The sequence below is a fragment of the Saccostrea echinata genome, unplaced genomic scaffold (assembly GCF_033153115.1).
Source record: "Saccostrea echinata isolate AGI-Se365-2 ecotype Australia unplaced genomic scaffold, CSIRO_AGI_Sech_v1 ptg000054l, whole genome shotgun sequence".
In the NCBI taxonomy this organism is placed as follows: domain Eukaryota; kingdom Metazoa; phylum Mollusca; class Bivalvia; order Ostreida; family Ostreidae; genus Saccostrea; species Saccostrea echinata.
This window is the reverse complement of record NW_026889803.1, coordinates 25,977,981-26,001,579: the sequence shown is the minus strand read 5'-3', so window position 1 is coordinate 26,001,579 and position 23,599 is coordinate 25,977,981. Positions and strand designations below refer to the sequence as shown.

The 23,599-nt window shown below is 33.5% G+C and overlaps 1 protein-coding gene across 1 annotated transcript in view; it reads right to left on the bottom strand.

Annotated features, from left to right (window-relative positions):
• Nucleotides 1-687: 687 nt before the first annotated feature.
• LOC133204739 (serine/arginine repetitive matrix protein 2-like) overlaps nt 688-23,599 on the bottom strand; it is a 48,667-nt gene continuing 25,755 nt past the window's right edge. The window contains exons 4-14 of the mRNA XM_061340480.1: nt 21,460-21,627; nt 20,472-20,546; nt 19,347-19,412; nt 16,377-16,398; nt 15,947-16,026; nt 11,228-11,302; nt 3,109-3,258; nt 2,845-2,910; nt 2,458-2,739; nt 1,330-1,473; nt 688-890 (exon numbers count right to left, since the gene is read on the bottom strand). Of these exons, the coding sequence (XP_061196464.1) occupies nt 704-890; nt 1,330-1,473; nt 2,458-2,739; nt 2,845-2,910; nt 3,109-3,258; nt 11,228-11,302; nt 15,947-16,026; nt 16,377-16,398; nt 19,347-19,412; nt 20,472-20,546; nt 21,460-21,627 (1,315 nt within the window). The 3' untranslated portion in view covers nt 688-703. The remainder of the gene's footprint in view (nt 891-1,329; nt 1,474-2,457; nt 2,740-2,844; nt 2,911-3,108; nt 3,259-11,227; nt 11,303-15,946; nt 16,027-16,376; nt 16,399-19,346; nt 19,413-20,471; nt 20,547-21,459; nt 21,628-23,599) is intronic.

The window sequence follows — 23,599 nt, the reverse complement described above, 5'->3', positions numbered from 1 at the left end:
TGAACTCTCGTAAGATATGTGCAAATATATGTGTTACATTATTCCTAGTTTTATTGCACATATCTAAAAGTGGGTATATTCTGAAACAAAGGTACCCCAAATGTCTTTGGTATCAGGTAAGATTAAACATAAATATCGGTAAATAACAATGGTAAACTAAAAGTTCATTCAAATGACATCATATCTTCAATGATTGTTGACATACAATCATATCTGGTAGTCATGCCAGGAAACCATAAATGTCAACCAATTAATTTCAATATCCTCCATAAAAATTGTACATTCTTATTGCTTATCTAAATATTACTAAGATTATTTAAATGTGAACTAACGTAACGTAAGAGCTAGGTCCATGGACCACAATGCTCACCTAAATCATTCTTCACTTCCTCACATGTGAATACAGCATATAATAAAAATTAAAACACTAACAAACAAATAAAAAAAAACAAAGGGGAAAAAAAAAACAATAACAAAATCCTATGTGTTACCCCTGACTCAAATTGATATCATAATATTGAATGTATATTAATGTATGTTTAAAGATTTACAAATTGTAGCCCTGTCATTCTTAATAAAATTTCTATATTCCTGTGTAAAATTCACACTCAATCAAAATTTTGTTGTTTCTTATATTCCTTGATAAAAGGGGACCAGATCATTTGGACATATGTTTCGTGAATGTAAATTGACTACATGTAATTTAGATTCCTTTGTCGCTGTCTATACTCCAGCTGCGTCGCCGGTAGTGCAGTATACTGCTGCTCCTGCTTCTTTGTCTGTGTCGAGTCGGAGTCCTAGAGCGATGGTAATGGTAGTAGGAATCGTCACTGTCAGAGCTGGGACTGGGAGGTGTGGGCCGATAGTACGGTACTGGCCGCTTCCGGGCACTGTAATATAGGTACAAGTATAATGTATTGCTAATAATGAATATTCATCTGCCTTTGTATCTCGGTGACAATATTTACACTTGCGACATCAGATGTTCGCTGTTCACTTGCATTTTGTGAATTTCAATATCATACTTGATAAAAATAGTGAATTTAATGACTGTTAAGTGCGAATTCTAATAATTACGCCAAAGAGTGTAGAAGCAAGCAAAACCTAAAATTTTCGTGCACAGCCTGCAAGGAAGTGAACTATTCATAAAAATTTATGAAATGTCAACTCATGAAATTTGTTCTTTGTCGTAGAATGATGTAACATTTATTTTTATAGCCAAAGCGATAACAATTGAGATTGTCCAGTTTAAGTGGTTATTTGTCGTGCAAAGAAATGGAAGTGCCTTAAGTCCTAACAATTTTCGTAGCTGGGTCGTATAACTCCTACCTTGTTATCCTGCGTTTGTCAAGGTGACTAGGGGAACCTTTCCTCCGTCGGATGGAGGGACTTCGGGATTCCCTCCTCTGAGATGGAGTCCTGGACACACTTCTGCTGTAGCTTCTGGAAGGACTATGTGACCAAGAGTAACTTCTACAAAGAATGAAATACACTGGCGGTGTTAAACTCAAACAATATAAGTTCAACCTTATAATTTTGACAATGAAACCAACACTTTGATAGTTTTTTATCATCATGTGTGGATTTTGCCTTAGATGTCCAGAAGTAATGAAGAGGTTTTAGGATATCATGTATTTTTCTAGTAATTGATCAATCTAGCTTCAACATCGCTTTAACATACATTCCCCTGTGTACAGAGGGATTGTTGGTTAGTATAATTTATCTGGGTACCAGAAGTAAAGCACAAAAAAAATCGTCCATTTCAATAAATGACCAAAACAGCCCAGCGGTAGGGCCCAAACCCTGGACCCAGGGGTCCTTGGTCTCTTAGTTGATTGAGGGCTTATTCCTTATCGTCATGCAATTTGCTTACACGCTGTCAAGGTGTACTGAAGAATTATGAGGATTGCATGACCAGAGATGGATATGGACCTCTCTCCCAGACCTTCTGTAACCTTAAACATTAATTTTTGTTTCCTTTTAACCATAGAGACTCTATACCAGTCTGGCCCCAAGACCATAAACTGAGAACAGACTTAAGTCAAGATTTTGATTTTGAATATCTTGAGTTCTAATTGCCATATGTGCATGAAAACTTAGAGGTTTGTTTAATTCACAAATTCATACACATATGTTAAAAATTTTGTTTAATTATCGACATTATTTCAAAAATTATATTGATTTGAAGTTTTGACTTAAGCCTGTTCTCAGTTTATGGTCTTGGAGTCAGGTCTAGCCAATTCAGAGAGAAAAACTGAAGTATTCGAACGACACAGGGCACAGAAAACAGATGGAAAGAGATACTAAAAGGCAGAGGATTCTGGATTATTAAATTGACCAAATTCCAGTCCCATTAACGTTATTGCAGTTTCCTTCAACAAAAAAAAAATAAAATGTATTCTCCCCTCTTTTAAAACAATTCTAGGTCGAGTTCTTTGCGTTCTAAGCAATACTAACCTTCTTCTCTTTGACCTACTGCGTGACCTTGAGTGACTTCTTGACTTTGACCTATTTTGAGATGATGTTCTCTTTCTGTCCGGTGTATATGTAGGTGATCTCCCTTGTAAAGGCGTCTGGTACCTATCCGGGGACTCAAATCTTGTAGAGCGGGAAGATTTACGAGAGACAGGGGAGGGGGTCTTGTACTTGCTGGGCTTCTGTGACTTTTCAACAGACGAAGAATGTATCTTGTACTGCACTGGGACTGGGGATCTATCTATGTGCAATCTTTCCGGGGATCTGTAAAAAAAAAAGGTTTCTACATTTTAACCAGTTCAATTGGACCTGCAACGGGCAGTTTATTAATTAATATCATCAGTTTTTGAGATATTTTGCGGTTTTTACCTAGAGGGTGCATGTTGTTTGGAATTTGGAGAGGTTTTATTAACTGCAAGTCTGGCGATATCTGTGCTGTAAAGTAATAATTGTAAAATAAATGATAAAAATATTTTGTTCCATCGTCTTATTTTTTAAAAATCTTATCAATATACAAATACTATACTACCACTTACCAAAGTCTGTCAATGACGTATGTGTATTATAAAGTTGTACATTTCTTAGATTTTTACCAAGTTACACAGAGTTTTTTTTCTGAAGAAGTGTGTATACCTGTCAGAAGATGCAATTTTGGGCAGGCTAGACAATACAGAAGCTTTAGGAGATTTTTTCTTTAAATCCTCCACAGTCTGATTCGTAATCTCTGTCTTTGGTTTCTTGTTCCTCTCCGTTTCATTGTTGTTGCGTTCATCGTCTGTTGAACTGAAGATGATAATAATAAAATGAAAACTTGAAGAGTGACATTTTTATTCAGGGTCCAGCTAGAAGCCAATATCAATTTTATTGACTTTTCAAATTAACATTTGAGCGTGTCCCAAACCGTTAACACCAATGTATACTGGCTGAATATTGCTTCCATATATAATTACAGCTACCGACCTATCCAAACTGTATATTATCAAACTATTTTCTCTTTTCCCCTTGATATCTTGATATTCCCTTTAATATCTGGGATTAAAACTTTGCAGTCTTTGAACCCTTATAACTTTGGCTAAGAAGGGAAAATACACTTATTTGTCAAGTATTCTTCTGTATCGAAATGAACGCAAAGTTACGAACTAATAACGCTTTAAAAGAAAATACTTTTTAAACTACATGCAGTCTGTATATAGGCATTCTCGATTTTCTTACTTGGTTTACTTGAGTCCAGACAGACAATGTGATAACCTTGTAATTTTTGTGATGGGTTCCTTGAATTTGAGTTTACAGAAACTGTACGAAGTTTATAATATTACTATATCTGTTTGTCTTTTTTCAATGTATATTCATGCTCTATAAAAATGTGTCCATGAAACAGAAAATCCCCCCCCCCCAGTAAATTCATTAAAATCATTAAAAATAATAAATAAATAGATAAACATGTTGTATGTTATTTTATATATTAAATCTTCAATCCTTATCTTTCTCTTACTTAGAAAGGGGGAGTTTCGATAAGGCCGCTTATCGGCCCACTTATTTTCATAAAAATAAATTTCGTTTTATTTTTTCAAAATTGGTTTAGAATTCAAGATATATATGTTAATTTTTGTTATTTATATTCCAAGAGTTTATATGAGATGAATTCACACCGTAGTTGGCACATTCTTAGATGTACCCTCAAATGATTTAACATTAGGCTAATGGGAAAATATAAGAGGGTGGCATTTATAAATCGATGGTTAGAATATGAAGTGCATGAGGGACACTCACCTAGTTTTCTTCAGTAACTAGATATACTCTGCACACTAATATCTTAAAATATGATGAGTGTCGCGTGTGCACTTCATATCCAAAAATTGAAAATTGTCTAAAATTTGCATATCTAAAATTAGAAGCTCCTGGTTACTTGATCTGACGCCGTGTAAAAATACAAAGCCAAAAGTAGCATATTTTTTTTCTAAACCAAAGAGAACTCTCGAAAATATTAACATAAGAAAACATAATCGTATCCTATCGTTATTTCCATACTTATTTCGTCGCCCGCGTATAACTATAACGTCACATATTTAGCTCACCTACACGAAGTTGGGGCAGCTTTTGTAATACCATCGTTATAGGCGTTCCAGGTTATTAAAAGTTTTTAATCATCAGAGTCGCCTGATCTAGTGTGTTTTCTTGTCATCTGACGGGTTTCAGATGCTGCATTTTCAGTTAAAGAATGTCCAGGTTAATGTTCTTAAAGCAGGTTGATGTTTATGGAGCAGTGCAGCTATAAGCACTTGTTGAGAAGACGTGCTTCATGATGCATCTTCGGATGCACACTGTCAGACTTGCTTCAGACGCTAGATCTGACTTACATTTTCTTGATGAATACTCAGGGTATATATTTTGGAGCATGTCTCATTTTCATGTATCTATAATCCCTATCCATTCCTTTGAATAGAAACTCTCCTCGCTTCAGTCTGTTAGAGAAGGTTCACATATAATTCCGTGTGGTCTACATGTAGGGAACGTAGATTACTTTTAAGACTGGATGTTGATTTGTACGTTTCTGCAGGATATGATTTAACACATACATTTGGTATTTACAAATGTATTTTAAATTGCGGCTATGGTCTAAAAATCAAATAGTGACTAGAGTTGGTGAAACAACATAAGCATCAAAAGGAAGTTGGGAAGCGCGAGGAATTACATGTAGGTCCTCGCTTGCCTGAATTGTCTCATTTTTGCTGAAAACATAATGCACCTCTTTATGTGCGTAAATACTTTTAAGTTTAACAATGAATAGAAGACATGCACTCAATGTATTTTAGTTTTTTTTATCATTTGGCTATTTATTCACGCATTCTGTAAGCATTAGTAATAATAGTCCACTATCGGCACACCAAGTATAACCTGGTTTCCATTAAAAATTGAAAATGCCCTATTTGAAAAATCATTGAAGCGGAAGAAAATGCAAACTTGATCTATAACTCAAGTTTAGCACATATACCAAAACAAAAATCAGCTCAATATATGCGATTTTTTTTTTAGAAAAAAACAAAACAAAAAAAACGCCGACCCCCCCCCCTTTTTTTTAAATTTGTAATATTCCGTCAAAAACCAATGAAGCAGAATTTCAAACTCGAATTCCAAACTCTGTTTCTCATCAGGATACACTATAAATACCAAAGCCAGCTCAATATCTGCAAGCGTTTAGAGAAAAGTGCGAAAAACCAAGTGGAACAGACTGACAGATAGACAGAGGGACGGACGGACAAACAGGCGGACAGACGACGAGGAAACCTATAGAATCCTCCGGCTTCACCGGTATGGGACTAATAATTACTGTCTTGATAAAATATTTTGACTGGTAGTAATACGCTTGGTATTATTAAATACAATGTACATTGCAGACTATGATTCTTTTAAATATACTTTAAAAATATAAATAGCTGCATTTTGTAATCGTACCGAATTCCGAAATCTACTAATTTCAAGAATTGTTTTAAAATTCAATTTAATGATATTACGGTACATTTTTAATACTATATTTAGCACAATAACTTTAGTTGACAAAAATGTGTTGCAAACAGTATCAAACACCTTTCAATGACAGTTTAAGATTATCTATCTCTTGTCTATATATCTTTACACTTGCTTTTCTACGTACGGGAAAATGTTATATATTGATTATTAAGTCTAAATATAAACTGTCGATTAATTCATTTTTTGAAAATTCCTGTCTTTATTATTCATATACGTTTTATATGTTACATTCATCCTCTTTGAAAGAAGAGTTACAATTAAAACACGAGAAAAATCTTGCACCTTAAAACGCATTCAAATAAAATAAACATAATTAATTTTTTGTAAAGAAAAATATTGAAATTGGTTATTTGATGCCTTTATTCACATTTGTAATATTTCATTTACGATTTTGACGTTAAATAAACTCCATTACCCCCTTTAAATATGACCCCTCCAAAAATATAGGGAAGATGATGTACTTAAATTTTTAATTATCACGTGACCAGAAAATGTGCAGTATAAATTTTTTTCATATTTTTAGGAAGATAACACTTTTATCTACAACATATCACAATTTCATTACATTTCTTGAGGGGCCGAAAAACACCCTTATCGAAACTCCCCCTTTGCACCGTGTTATGTCATTTGGTTAAGGTTAGAAACCTTTGTATGATGCCAAATTGATCGGATAATGTAACGCTTTTGATCATATTGGAATTAGCGTGATTCTGATGACAACAGGGAACAAGAAAATAAATTTTTGCTAAATATATACGGTTTTCCGGACTAGTGGGCTTTGGGGCTGACGGCCCTGCAGCGAGTGATTCCTCAGAGATTTTATTTATACTTCAGAAATCAAACAATGTCAAGAATAATAAAACCAATGTAAAATAAGGGGTAATGTTTTTCTTGCTATGAATGCAAATCAATGCACGCAATTGAAAATATGCATGCAATGATAAAACATACATGTAAATGGATTTCTTCATTTACTTAGGCGCAGCATAATGAATCGTCCATCATATGTCCTTATAATGACTATTAATGGTAATCGCACGCATATTAGGGTGAATATGATATCTATGACAGTACAATAAATTTCAAAATGTATATGTGTACTTGAGCTCCTTCGTGTTGAAATTCCAGATTTCCTCTTAAAGTGTAAAGAGATGTAAGCTACACTCGTTTCGACTTTCTTTTTTATCATTGATTTTTCATACACAAGTTGAATCGTACAATAATGCATAAAATACGTAAAATTTGTCGAAAAGGCAGTGCGTGCTTTACGTTTCTTGACCTTGTCCAAATTACTCTATGTTGGGGTCAGGACTTACCCCCCCTCCCCCCCCCCCCCAAGCCACATGTGTATCAATCTAATGTTTCTCCATTTCAAAGTTGTGGCTAGAACAATGGTGCTTTTCTACCTTTTCACCTTAAATTCTTCAAAGTGACCTTGGTACAGGATCAAGGCACGCCTCTGATCATAAGCTACCTCTGTATAATGACAATTATGAAGATAAGACAGTGATCGATCTCATAAAACCTACAAATAACAGAAATCTATGAATAGGACAGAAAAACACGGATCCCTGGAAATTCCAGAGGTGGGATCAGGTGCCTAGCCCTATGTATTGATCGGGTAGACGGAATAATCCGTAATCAAATTTAATTTAATGTCCTGATATGGGATGAAATATGTCAGTCAAAATACGACCGAATGTTAGGTTGTATTTGCAAACAATGTCATTAACAACCATAGATTTTACGAAATGCTGACATAAAACAAAGTTTTAAAATCCCTGTAACATCAACTTATTTGTCAGTAGCCTGCCTCGGTTTAAAAATTGATTGTATTCGAAGCATATTCTTGAGTATCGACTAAGTTCGGAGAAGTTAATGCCATATATAAAGTATAAGTCCCTGAGGTTTCCCGGTTTCGAAGTTATGTGCAGACAAGATGTCCACTTTTTAAAAAATCTTGTCATTGAAGTAATGTCCGGCAACGAAATCATAAAATCTAATAAGAAGCCTATGGACATCACCAGTGTAGCCTTTGCCCTGATGATTTTGAGATGCCCCCTCTGGAAACCAGACGATAGAATTTTGCATTTCTTACATATATTGTACAATAAAGTATTACTCATCATGTATTTTAATTTGAGCAAAAAGTCTATTGTGGTGTTTGTAAAATATGCTTTGAAATGCCAAAAACTAGCATTTTCCAATATATTCCTATTGTAAATGTACCTATATCTTGAGATTGTCCCTATAGATTTTCCTGAAACTTGGCATGTAGTGACGTCAATGTAAGTTAAATATGATAAAAAAATTAAGAGTTCTTCTATTGTAGTGTTTACACAATAGAACTCCAGTCGGATCCCTTAAATTTTTTAAGTTTATCAATTTATTATTAGTACTTTATATTTATTATTATATAAATTACCAATGCATAAATGCTTAAGAATTACAGAGCAAGAAAAGCCTTTATTAAAAAAAAATAATAAACTATGGAATTATCCTACCACTTCTTCGTAGAATTGCAGCCCTTGAAGAAATCCTTACATAACTTATTTCCCATATTTTTATTGACTTACCTGCATCTTTTGGGTAGGGGAAGGGGGGAGGGATAAGACACTTTCAGTGTTTTTAAACTTTTTACATTTTCGACTTCTTCTTTAGGAACACTATAAAGGAAATCTCAACCAAGCTTGTAACCAAACATTCTTGGATAAAGGGGTTAAAGTTTGTTCAAATCATGGATATTCGCCCTTTTGAAAGGGAATACAATTAAGACAAGGCAAAATTAAGGTTGGTATCTTAAAAAAATATTTTCAAGAATCACTGGGTTAGAAACAATTTAACTTACTTAGTATGCCAAAGCTTCCTGACATAGTTTAGATCCCCCCCCCCAAATAAGGCCTCTAGATGTAGGGTGGGGGCCACAAATGGAAATCCTAGGAAAAATCTATATAAAGTTTTTTTCAAAAAAAAAAAAAAAAAAATATCGGTTCTTGCTTATCATGCAATTTCTTCAGGTAGTGCAGATTCAAATTGTTCAAATCATGGCTTCCGCATTAAGGTGGGGCCACAGTATGGGATCAACATTTTATAAGGGAATATTTTGGGAAAATAATCTTGAGAAAAATTTACTGGAAAACAGAAGGACCATGACTAGTGAAATGGATAAGAAAGCATCCTCAGGTAAGGGGTTAGCATTCAAGTTTGTTCCAGGGGCGTAGGTTCCAGTGTGGCAAGGAGGCAACTGCCTAACTATTTTTTTTTTCAAGACCACCATACCCTCCCTTAATCAACAATACATTGCAGAAAATATTTTGTTTCTAAAAATAATGTTCACAGACGGACGGAAGACCATATTCTCTTCTTCTGAAAATTTTTTTTACACCAAATTGTGAAGCACTGCTGCAGATATTTTGTCAATTTTTGCAGATTGAAATAGAATCATGGTAAGTACTAGTTGATTTTTTAAATAGTTATCTGGTAAAATTTCTGTGCAGGACAATTTAAGTATAATCATTACATTCTGAAACCTCCAAGTCCATTTTCAGTCGGGGGTTTTGCACCCTGAACGTATTTTTGATAAGTTTTCGTGTCAAAAATTCTCAGAAGGGGTGGGGAGTTGGGTGGTTGCGCCATCTATGCGTCCGATGCTTGTGGTAAAAAACAAGAGCCTCAGAAGCATTCCTCATTCCAAATGTGCAAATGGTATAAACTTAATTTTACTAAGTGTTGATCTTGATCAGATTTCCTGTATATTTGAATGTATAACTTTGATCTGATCTGATTCTCCTACTGATCCCGTCCTACATAGATTTGTAATCCTTGGATCTAAAATGAGTATAAACATTTTTGTCTCTATATAGTATTGTGTAATTATTTGTTTGCATTGAAATGGTGTATATGTATAATCACGACACCTATCAGGTAAAGATATAAAATCTTTAAGAACTCGCAGAAATTATGTGAAATTGATGCAAATGTATTCGATTACATATAAATTTAAAAACTCTGAAAATTCCAGGGTTCGGGGGGGGGGGGGGGCACATTAACATGCGTGTACTGTGTGTATCCAGATGTGAAGAAACACAATTATACAGAACTTTCATTTGGGAATATCTGCTTAAAATTCCCTGCTCATTACCAAGTTTATATTTTCGGGGAAGAAAAATTTAGTACATTTTCAAAAAAGAAAAGAACGTGTTCACATAAAAAATCTATACTGAAGCGACGAGTTTTTACAATGTGTGTGTGTCAGGGAAGGAACATACTCCCAGCAAAAGAAATAGCCTAGATTCTACATGTATATGTAATTTTGAAAAAAAACCAAAACCTATCTATCTATGAATAAAATTATTAGAATTCCTTTTTACCGTTTGAACGAATCCCCATTATGTGAAACCTAATACCTTAAGGTTCATTGATACTCTCATAAGAGAGATAACTCTCAGTGGGATATATATGACTATTATTCCTTGATAAAATTTCAAGTTACTAGTAACAGGCTATTCCTGTCAAATTTTGCCCCTCAAAGTATGACGAAATTATGTGCATTTTAATTAAAAATTAGATTTCTTTTGGAAAATCATAAGCTTTATAACAATTTTATAGCCTGATCATGGCACCTGATCCAACCTCTGATGTTTTTTAGGGATCGATCCGTGTTTGCTCTGCTCCTGATTTGTCTTGTTTCAATTGACTTTTGAGCTTGATTACTGTTCGTTATCTCCATATTTCAATATAGGAGTGAGCAGAGGGGTGATGAACCTTAATTCGAGCAAAAACAAGTGAGGGTGAAATAAACTATGAGATAGGACATGTGTTTCTGTAAATGGAAAGTTAACGATCTCTATTGAATGCAAGTGTCCAAATAAATTTCTTATAAGCAAGTTTTACAATATACTAGTTGTACATGTACTCATCGTCGCAAGCCACGGGTTTTGTGTCCATTCTATTTCCACAAATAGAATGGACATAAAACCCGTGGCTTGCGACGATGAGTACATGTACTATAGTAAGAATTTCTCAACAGATGATCTCTTTGCATTCTCACAACGTTGGACAGCAACTTATTGACTCCAGATACCTTGACATTGTGAGGATGATCTCTTTCCGGCTTGTGACATCACTCATTATCGAGTTAAAGGATACAACCTGAATACCACTATAACTTTACTTTTTTGTATTATTTTTGTTTATCATATTTGCATTTTTGTTTGGACCTTACCTATTCTGTGAGCTTTGACTTGATTGTGGTGGTGTACAAGCTCGCCTCTTCCTCCGTCGCCTTTTGTGACGAGAGCTTGTTGCATTAACAGATAACAACAGCAAATTAAAAAAATATTCATTTACCTCATTAATCACTACATTGGACATTTTTTTTTTTTCATATTCTTTTTTGAATCTATCTGGGTCTGTCTCCCTGGTTAAAACCCGAAAGAATTGATTGATAGGATAAGCTGTCATTATGTTTTCGTTTTATTAATCTTCTTAACAATCATCAGTCATGCTTTAGCAGTCATAATCGCATCATAGGCTTAATGACAGTTTGGGATGAAGCTCATAAAAATATTTTACAACAGGAAAGTTCTTACATCTGTAGTGTACACCGTCCAATTAAGGCCAATATTGTATGATTGTTTTCATTTAAAGGGTTTCAAGAACGTGAAAATTTGATTAATATATATTTCCATTTCACATTAGACTTAAATTCATGAAAAAAATAACAAGATGTATTTGTGAAACACTGATGCCCCCGTATTGCAGCTCAGGCCAAGGTTCAAGTTCTTTTTTCAAATGTAGGTCAAACCCAAGAGTTCAAACAGGTTGGTACCCAAAGAAAGGTCTTGTCACAAGGAATCAACCATTCACAAAATATGGCCAAGATTTAAGTTTTTCAGAAGTAGGTCATACTCTAAGGTCAAGGTCATGAGGTCAAAAACATTGGTACTGAAGGAAAGGTCATGTCACAAAGTATATGTAAGTGAAACATGAAAGCCCAAGTACCACTTCTTCAAAAACCATTGGCAAGGTTAAAGTTTTTTTTTTCAAATGTAGGTCAAACTCAAAGGTCAAGGTCATGAGGTCAAAAATATTGGTGCCAAAAGAAAGGTCTTGTCACCAGAATTACTTAAGTCATACTTCAAAGCCCTAGTGCCAACAGTTCAAAAGTTATGGTCAAAATTAAAGTTTTCAAAAGTAGAACAAACTCAAGGTCAAGGTAAAAAATGTTGGTACCAAAGAAAGGTTTTTTCACAAGTTATACACATGTGGAATATGAAAGCCCTACCTCTAACCAATCAAAAGGTATGGGCAAGGTTAAAGTTTTTGCAGACAAACAGACAGACAGACAGACTAAAAAATGTACGCCCCTGAATCTTCATTATTGGGGCATAAAAATTCAACCTAACATATAAAGTTGACATTCTACTACATTTGTACATATGTTCTAGAACTTACTGTCTTGAATTCTATGTAAAATATACATGTACTCTGGATACAATTTTTCTCTTATGTTATCGAATACTTAGTAACCCAACTGGAAATTTATCTTGTTTCCTAATTTTCTTTTTAAACCTCAAGTACAGAAAATGACATTTTATTCCTGAGAATTTTATGTTTGCCAAATTCAGCATGAAAATAAGTATCTTGTAAATCATATATATAGTATTCGTAGTTGTATAGGACACGCAAAACATTAATCTTGCTCTGCTGCAGTGTCTATCAGAAATAAAGTCAAGCAAAATATATGATTTACAATAGAATATGTTTAACAAATTTCCATTTCCTTAAAAGTGATATGGTCTCAAACTTATTCAGAATGCAAGATAAATCTAGAATAAGGATGACAAAAAAGCTTAATTGACCAAGAAAAAATAAATTAAAACTTTTGGAAGGAGGCTCACTGTTCATCATCATGCACATAGTTTGTTGCCTAAATAATCATGATTTTAAAGATATTATGCATTTTCAATGTATTACCAACAAAGTCCTACCAATGTGATATGAACGGTGGACATTAAAAGGACATGATTTTCAATAATTTTTTGCTAAGTATACTCATGTCTACAGTTTCTCTGCTAATAGACAATAATTTTAAAATATGTGACACATTTTCAGTATATGACCATTAACCTTGCCCTCTAACCTGAACTGAGGACTAAGAGGTTAATTGCTCATTGTAATCAACTTGATTATAATGTGCTTGATTTAATAAATCAAGCAAAGAGTTCTCTACACTATCTGTCCATGGTTTACTATGAGGTAAGCATTACTTCTGATAATACTGTCCTTGGGGCCCAAGGTGGGATAGGAAAGGGGACCATGAAATTTATTATCCCCTCACAGCGAATTTGAAGGGAGATGTAGTAACGTGCTTGTGTGTGGGGTGTGAGTGAGTGCATGCATAATGGAAGTTACGCAAGTATTATATCGGGATCCATGTGCTTTTTAGTGAGGGGATGCTCCACTTTGTGGTGCCCTTGTTACAATTTTTGTTTTCTTTTTTATCCATTAATGCTTTACAATGTATTGAGAAATTTGATGAAACTGATTCAGCAATTTCAAAGAAAGTGAAAATGTTTAAAAGGAGGAATGGGACACGTTTCTTTCTTTCGAAATAAACTTTTAAAATTTCTTATCTTCTTTAATCTCAAAACTCAATCTGTGAGCATCAGATTGTGATCTGAAAGTTGCGAGTTTTCTCATGTAAATTTTGCTTTTGATACTTTATAAAGAACTTAAAATTGTATTTTTGCAAAAAAATGAAACCATTATAATATCCTAAATACAAAAAAGAATCAAACATGAACCTATTCTTTTTACCAGGTTATCAAATTTCATGTCTTGTCTCTAGGATCTTGAGAATATCTTGTTTGAGGTTTTGAATTATGTTGTCAGCATCACCATAACTTGGGCGAGAAGCAAGCAAAGTATTTGTCTTTAATGGTGCATTCACAAAGAATATTTAATACCATATCATTTTTTATGCCCAGGATCGAAAGATCCCGGGGTATATTGTTTTTGTCTTGTTTGTCTGTCTGTCTGTTGTCAACTTTAACCTAGCCCATAACTATTGTACTGTCAAGGGTAAGGCTTTAATATTTGACATGAGTGTTCATTATGACAAGACCTTTCCTTGGGTGTCACCATATATGACCTTTAGACGTTGACCTAGGAGTTTGACCCAGTTTTGCAAAATTTTACCAAACTTTAACCTGTGCAATAACTTTTGAACAGTTGGTGTTAGGGCTTTCATATTTCACCTGTGTAATCCTTGTGACAAGACCTCCTTTGGATACCAACAACTTTGACCCTTTGACCTTGGAGTTTGACCTACTTTGGGAAAACTTTAACCTTGGCCATAACTTTTGAATGATTGGTGCTTCGGCTTTCATATTTCACCTGTGTATTTCTTGGGAGAAGGCCTTTCCTTTAGCACCATTATTTTGACCATTTGACGTTGATGTTTGACATACTTTTGAAAAAACTTTAACCTTTTCCATACCTATTCAATGGTTGTCGCTAGACCTTTCATATTTCACAGGTTTATTCCTTGAGACAAGACCTTACTTTGGGTATCAACATATTTGATTTGCATTTGAGAAAGTTTAACCTTTGTTATAAGTTGCCATACGGGGGGCATCAGTGTTTCACAAACACATCTTGTTATAGTTTTAAAATGCACCAATTTAAAAATGCATTGGAATAAATACTAAAATTTCAACATGCTAACTGGATCTTTTTGCAGCTTTTCAGCTCTTAACAATAGAGAATTTATAATTGAACATAGGTAATCAGAGATTACAGAGCTCACCTAAATGAATGTTGTCTTTAAGTAAGGCAAACTCTCACACTTAACTAATAATCTAGTAGTGTGCATCCCTAGATCAACATTTATGCAAGTTTGGTTCAGATAGGCCTTATAGTTTCTTGGCAATAGACCTACTCCAAAAACTGGTCACTCATCCAGAAATGTAGGTCAGATCCAGCATCTGAAGCAAATCCAGTAGTGTGCATTCTTGATGTATCATCCATGCAAGTTTGGTCAATATGGGGCTTATAGTTAATTAGAAATGAGATCTGCTCCAAAAACTCATCCAGAAAATATAGGTCAGATCCAGCATCCGAAGCAAGTCCAGTAGTGTGCATTCTTAAATGTATCATCCATGCAAGTTTGGTCAATATAGGGCTTATAGTTACTTGGAAATGAGATCTGCTCCAAAAACTTTAACCTGGTCACGCATCTGACAAATGTAGGTCAGATCTATCATCCGAAGCAAGCCTGGTAGTGTGCATCCTTAGGTGTATCATCCCTGCAAGTTTGGTCAACATAGGGCTTATAGTTTCCTGGAAATGAGACCTGCTCCAAAAACTTTAACCTGCTCCAAAAACTTAAACCTGCTCTAGAAACATTAACCTGGTCATTCTTTAGCTGAAATTGCAGCATCTGAAACCTTGACTGGTACAGTGAAACACCCTAGAAGCATCCTCCATGCATCTCTGATTAATATAGGGCATAGAAGTATTTGAAAAGAAATCTACTCCAAAAACTTTAACCTGGGACTCTGAGGGTATTACATAAGCTCTCCCAACTTCGTTGAGGTGAGCTAAAATCTGCAAAATAACCAGTGTGCAAGAAACAAAATATATTTATATATATATATATATATAAAGGGAAAAAAAACAAAAAAAATTTACTGTGTCTCAACAAAAACCAGAGAAAATTCAACAGAAGACTGTGTACATTCATGCTTACTCTTTATTGTTTACATAAACAAAAAAATAAAAACATTTTTAATACAGATTGTCATGCTCACCAAATATGACCAAAATAAAATGAAAATAAATTAAAAAAATAGAAATTTTCAGAAAAAACAAATGCCACAAAAATTAGAAATCATGCACAGATAAGATAAAGTCCGTCCACAGCACTACACCTATTTACCTGTTCTGTCTTCTTCGTCTATTAGTACTGCGACTATGCTTGTTAGAATGTGAGCTGAAACATTTCAAACACAAGATGCTCTAGTAGATGCAAAAAAGTTAGTCAAGAGGCATTTCTTCCATTATCAGTATAAAATTCAGTATTAGTAGAAAAATAAATGCATTGAAATTAATGTGTTATTTTGAAAAACTTTTGGCATTCTGAAAGGAATTTATGGTGAGCAAACAGTTTTTTACAAGGATAAAAGGAACAAATATTTAAATGTGACGTGTGTGATGGAAATGAAACTAAATTCATAAAAAAAGATGAACGATGATAAAATTCATGTTAGTTTGAAACTTGAAAATGATCTTCCTAGAAATAACAACATGAATGAACATTTTAACTGGCTCAAACTTCAGTCCTGATATGAATTAATTTATCAGCAAACCTGCAACTGATAACATTTATAACTACAAATCAGAAAACCCCTGAGTAATGACAAAAACAACTAGCATTTCAGTCATAACTACTCATCAAGTTTTCTGAACAGTACCAACAATGCATCACACATCACTTCACATTTTGAAATAATGTTTATTTTACTACATAATCATTGAATAATTGTTTTCCATTCAAAGACCACAGGATCTCATTGATAAAATATCTGGTGTTCGAATTTATTACTTGAGCAAATAAATTTAAGTTTATAACACATTCAGTGAGAAGTTATGTGATGCACTCTTGTGGAGAACAAATAAGACATAAAATTTGTCAATAATGGCTAGATTTTTGTCCAGATAGATCATTGCAGTACCATATATAAACAGGAATACACTGTAAGCCTTACCTTAAAACCTTACTCGACAAATTTTGGGAGAAGCATTCAAAAAATGATGGAAACGGTTATATTATTGTTTTCAGTCACAAAATATCATCAACATACAAATTTTTACCACTTATTTAATGAAACTTTTTTTTTAAATTTCTGTCACTTTAATCATAACAAAAGGAACAATTAAAAAAAAATGAATGATTTAAAAAGATTTTTTTCTGAGGTTGACCAAATTTTGCAGAATCAGAATGCAAAATATTCTAATCCCCACTTTCATATCAGGAATTGCCAAGTTGACAACAAAACATTGAAGTAAAAATTTCTATGCAGGCCCATGGGCCATAATGCTCACTTTAAGATAATTATGTACTTACAGTACGCAAATAAAACCCATTATTGTGGCTGTTAAAGCCAATGGTTTCAACAATGGTTTACGTAAATTAAGCTTCGTAATCTACTTGTTACAATACCCCAACTCCATGGGCTACAACTTTCAAACTTGAAGCCACATAATGTTGTTTGCAATACAACATAAAAAAAATAAAATTAAAGAAAGATTTTCAAAGAGTATTTTCTAACAATTCCCATAATAAATCTCTTTTGTGGTCCCATCCTAAGTATGACACAGACAATTATTATTCTACACAACATGAGGGTCTTAGTGTGAACAAACTTTGATTAAATCTACATCAAAATGATTTAACAATGGCTCTGCTGTTCTTAAGAAGGTATTCTAATGGCCCTCTGGCTGTAACATATTCTCAATGGCCCTCTGGCTGTAACATATTCTCAATGGCCCTCTGACTGTAACATATTCTCAATGGCCAAGAGTTGAAAGAAAAGTACTATGTATAAAGTATTTGTCTTCCCTTGCCAGGGGTTCATTATACTTTTAAATGATGCCACCCCTTTTTACGATCCCCTAAATAACTTCTCTTATAGATCCCTTTGGTAAATCCCTTCATGCATGGATGTTTTCTGATTAGTTTGGTTAAAACTGACTTGGGGGTTTTCAAAGAAATTAAAAAAATTGAGTAGTTTACAGACAACAGGTGACAGAAAGATGGACATACAGACACTGAACACTTTGATCTGAATTGCTCATTTAAGCCCATTGCTCAGGTTAAAAATTCCCCACAAAAGAGATTATGGTTGTATGGTTAATTTTTATATGATTATTAAACATGTATATAGCATAACATAATTTTCATCCTTCGGGCATCGTACAAATAAAAAAAAAATGCTTCTATTTGGATTCATCACATTTTAAATTACCATCAAAGAAACCTATTTTCCTTTGTCAACTTCAAAAGAAATAAAGAGAAATTAAGTTAAACTCTGCATTTTATTTCAATACTGCATTGTTTGAAACACTTTGTATATAAAAAGATAATGGTTTTTATATAATTTGCAGCATTTTCACATAAAACATATCAATTGTCACTGAAGCCTCATGTAAGTACTTGTACCACTTTGTAAATTATACTAAAATAATTAATACAGGAGGGAAAAACAAAAACAATAGATAAAAACTAAACTGAAATAGTGAAATTACCTGCTATTGAATGTGAAGGCTTCCACAAAAACAAAAGAAATTTATCAAGCATTTTATATATATATGCAAGTTAGGATGAAGAGATCTCTCCAAAACTATGATTTCAAAGAAAATGAATGGATAAAAAATATTGTTTGCTCTCAATCCCCCCCCCCCTTTCACTCTCTCTGGAATAGAAAAATGTCTGCAATTCTTCACATAAGTATTGCCAAACCACCAATGGTACAATATACACCCATGCAGATCAATTTTATTTCCAAGTTCTAAATTTTTTGAAGTTATAGATGTTGACAACTAATAAACCATTTACACTATTTCCATTTAAGAGAAGACTTTTTTTTCTCCACAAGTGAAAATTTTTGACACTGCTTCAGAATTTTATTTCTGGGCAATGTGACCACAATATGCCAATGAATTTCATGAGGGTAATCATTTAAAAATATGATACATCAACAGTTTACTTTAATGCACAACATAAACCCTATGCATTGTGCTCTTTCATCATGAGAAAAAATGAATGTAACACATCTGACACTGACAATGTACAAACTACATAGAGAAAGTGAAATATAAATTGTACAAAAAGGGTGACACAACTAAAAAGAAGAATATATACATAAATATCAACAAAAATAAAGAATAATAATTAAAGTATGTTTTGTCCAACAGACAACTATGATTGCTTTACATACAAATTAAGTCATCTCTACAAAGCAGATAATGTGAAAATTGTTTCCCCTTCTCTCTTTACTTTTTTTTCTTAAATAAATCAAAATGAAAATCCAGGTAATAGTTATGTAACTGACTGGAAATAAGAAAGCAACTTAAACTCAAAAAAAAAGACAAAGCTTAAGGAAAAGGCAGACAAATAAAACAATTTTCCCCTTAGTTTCCACAGGGGAAGCCAATTCATATTCTCAGGAAGTGCACAACTGCCCGATTTTGTCACCTGTTAAGTTTGATGTAGTGAACAACGTGTAATGCTATAACATATCAGATTAATACTTCTCCTCCAAGGAACGATAGCCTACCGATCACGCTTGCGCTTTTTACTTTTCTTCTTTTTCTCTTTTCTCTCTGGGGAATTACTGTCATCTCTGAAACAATCAAAATGTCATTTGAAAAGATCAAGATGTAGCTTCTTACTGAATCTGATCATCTGCTGGAACAGTACCATAAATAATACCATCACATTGTGTTACAAATGATTTGTAATCTGGGTCACAATATTGCTTTTTCCCCCTATTTCCTGAAGCATAAGATTGAAGTATTGGTAACCTATGTCATCCTACTGTGTGCTTTGTGACTTTCATGCATACTGGCATCTTGTTTACCCAGACGGCTTTGTACCAAGCAGATTGTCTGGAAAACTTAATAATCTTTGTGTAATTGGTATACTTCACATGACATTATTGATTAGAAACATACCCCATTCAGGGACAGTATCTTAATTCCAGCTGCTTTGTTGAAAGAAATTTTATCTATGCTAAATGGGGATGCTAGCATAATAATTTTACTTAGCTGCAATATTTATTTGGCAATTGAATAGACATTTTTTCCCTACAAAATTGCACCATTTGTATGTATAACATTGACCCCATATTTTGGTCCTGTTAAGGTCAGGGTTGACTTACATTGGCCTTCTTGTTCTGAGAAAAGTAATTATCCTAATAGGGTATACATCTTTTTAAAATTTGACACCCCTCCCCCTCCAATTGTGTCCTCATTTTTACCCCAGGGGTCATAACCTGAACAAACAAATCTACACAACATAAACATACTAGTTTATTTTTATTAATAATGTTATTATTAATTAATTTATTAATTTGTAGTTTTGCTGTTTTTACAGAAGACATTTAAATATTTTTTCTCTCTAAGTACAGCTATGCTAAACTTTGAACCTTTATTGTGACTCAACCATTCCACTCTGAAATACATTAATATATTATATACATTTTATTCCTGCTGCACAAATGCATGTAATTTTATTAGAAGAGAACAACATATTGGTATTTTAGCTGTATGTACAATCTACTTCCAGTCTGAGGTTATATAACTTACACTCCTATAAGTTATAATTTTCCATAGTCCTTTGTGATGTGTTATAAACAAAGTTTATTATATGTCTTTCTGCTTTAATATTTAAGTGAAATTACCTGCTGGACTTCTTCTTCTTCCTTTTTGGAGGAGGTGAAGGGGATCGCTCTGATGAACTGGAATCTCTTACAATGCTGAAAGAGGAAGAAAACAACAACATATTTATATTTGCATGTTTTGAAACAGTGGAGAATTAAACAAGAGGCCCATGGGCCACAATGCTCACCTAAGTCACTATGGCCCTGCTGTTCTCCATCAGCAAATTTTTTCCAATATATTCCTTTGTAAAATTTGATCTATGATTGTGGCCCCACCCTACCCCCATGATTTGGACAAACATGAATCTACACACTATCTGAGGACACTTTCATATTAACATTACTAATCAGGGCTGTTCTTGAGAAGAAGATTTTTAAAGATTTTTTCCTATATATTCCTACGTAAAACTTTGTTCTTCTATTGTGGCCTTGCCCTACTCCCAGGGCTCAATTTGAATGATATGAACAAATTAGAATCTAAGAGGACTTTTAACATTTTTCCCCCTATATATTCCTATGTATAACTGATTGTCTATTGTGGCCCCACCCTACCCCAGAGTCATGATTAGAAAAAAATTGAATCTTCATTATGTAATGAAGTTTTCATACAAGTTTCATCTTTTCTGGTCCAGTAGTTTTTGAGAAGAAGATTGTTAGAAGATGGTGCCATTAAATTTTCACTAATTCTTAATTATCTCCCCTTGAAAGAGGGTGTGAACCTTCATTTGAATAAGCTTGAATCCCTTTCATCAAATGATATTTTGTGGCAAGTTTGGTGTAAATTGTCCCAGTGGTTCTTGAGATGAAATCAAAAATGTGAAAAGTTTATGAAGACAACAACTACAACAGAAAATGGACAGATTTTGATCAGAAAAGCTCATTTGAGCCTTTGGCTAAGGTGAGCTAAAAAGTTGATTTCTAGATAACTGCATATAATTATTTGAGTTTGCATTTCAAACCTAAGAATATTTTTGTATAGCAAATCTTTGCAGCAGTGTGTGCTACTTACTCATATCTCTTTTGTGCCAATGCTACAGCCTTTGCCTGCTCCTCTTTAGCCTTTCGGTTTGGATCAAACGAGGAACCATCTACATAGTTTTCACCGATGCCAAAGGCCTCCTTAATACGCGCATTCTTCTCTGCTGTTGCTTGTGCTATCTGATGACTTTCCTTAGCTCTGAAATTATAGAGTCATTGTATTCATCACTGTGTTATTGATCAATAATGAATGCCATTTATTTATTCATTTTTTGACACAAAACCTCTACATCTTTAAAGAACAATTATGAACCTATTTTACCCAATATGCACTGTGAAGTTTTGTGCAAGTACAGTACCGACCAGACACAACCTAACACCAGAGCGAACCCAAAGCGGACCCCGGGTTCGCTTTCTGGGTTCGCTCGGGGTCCGCTGCGGGTCCGCTTTCAGAAATTTTGGGTTCGCTCTGGGGTTCGCCTTGGGTGCGCTTCGGGTTCGCTCGGGGTCAGCTCTGGGTCCGCTAGAGCGAACCCGGCGTTCGCTTTCTGGGTTCGCTTTACGCACTCATGCGTGAAGCGGATCCCGCTTTAATCTTGCCGCCAGTAAGCCCCGCCCCTTGTATATTCCAAATACAGTAGTGAAATCGATCATTGTTGTTTCTGAGGCGATCGATACATGTGCATGTACAATGGCTGCAACGTTATTGTTGACAACATATAGGAACGATCACGTTACACGAACGATTTCGCAAGATTAATCCTTCAATCACACGATTCTTCATGTTACACGATCATTCACGACTGTTACCGCAAACGCACGATTTTTGTACGCAAAATAGTTAAAGATATTTAGGAGTGGATATTTTTAAGACGAAATAAGGCTTAATTTATTTAATAGATATTTTAGATTAGAAATATTTACTGGTGAAATTCATCGACTTTATAAAACTGAAAGAAAAATAAAATATTTAGAAATGAATATTTTTGAAACTACATGTAAATAAGACTTAATAGTCATTTTAGATTACAAATGATTATTTGTGTAAATCTCAGACTTAGGAAAATTGTTTTTTTTTATGTTTTTGACATGTAAACATGTAACTTATGATCAAATGCTGCATTTTCTATCACATGATATACATGTACATGTAGGTTGGTCGTGAATTTTGATTCAATTGGATTTTATGATATGCAGTAAGGGGGTAGATTTTTAAAAATGGCCTAAAAATGAATTATACTATAATTATACTATAATCATCTTTCCATTTATGAATTTCAAAAATCAGCAATCTGTTTTAAAAAAAATCATTCATTTGCAGAAATGATATATATATATATATATAAAATAATAACAAGTATCAGGGATGAAAAGTAACCCCGACAATCATGTCGTGTACATTTGCCGACTAAATATATGTAAGTATCGGGATTTTTTTTTTCTTTCTTTCTTTCTTTTTTTTTAATATACATTTTTGATGTATTGATATAAAAATACCATGACTACAATTAGCAGTTAACATGATTAACATCAGAGAAAAATCGTTAAACATCTTAAATACGCTTTATCAGTAAAAGTTACGATATTTTAAGAGAATACAATATTGTACGACTTACTATTTTGCCTAGTTAATCCGATAATTAGTTCGTTCAATTATGTAAATCGCGCTTCATTTTTTCTTTTTATTTCAGTTTAAAAAAAAAAAAGCTAAATCAAGCTTAACATTAATTTTTGTAAATGATTAATCAAATTAGTACCATAATGTAGTAGTTTGCGATTGGACATATTTGTACATGCACATTTATGCTGTACATTCATTTTTTTAAATTTTATTTTCAATTAAGAAGATCAATTATTTTGATGTTGATCTGGATTTAAACGAAAATGTACATTAGAATTATAAAAATAAAATAATTGAATAAAAGCACGTACATATACATAATCTTGTACAGTATCTTGAGATGATGAAATGCTATAATTTATCAGAAACCATTTTTTTGTTTTATGTAACAATTGTAATAACCATTGCTTTCTTTTTTATTTCTTTTATATATTAGGGTATGTTTTGTCTGATAAATTTACGCAATGTATATTAATGGATTTTGAAAATGAAAAATAAATAAATAAATGTGTAAATATAATATGCTACCTGGATAATTAAAATATATTAA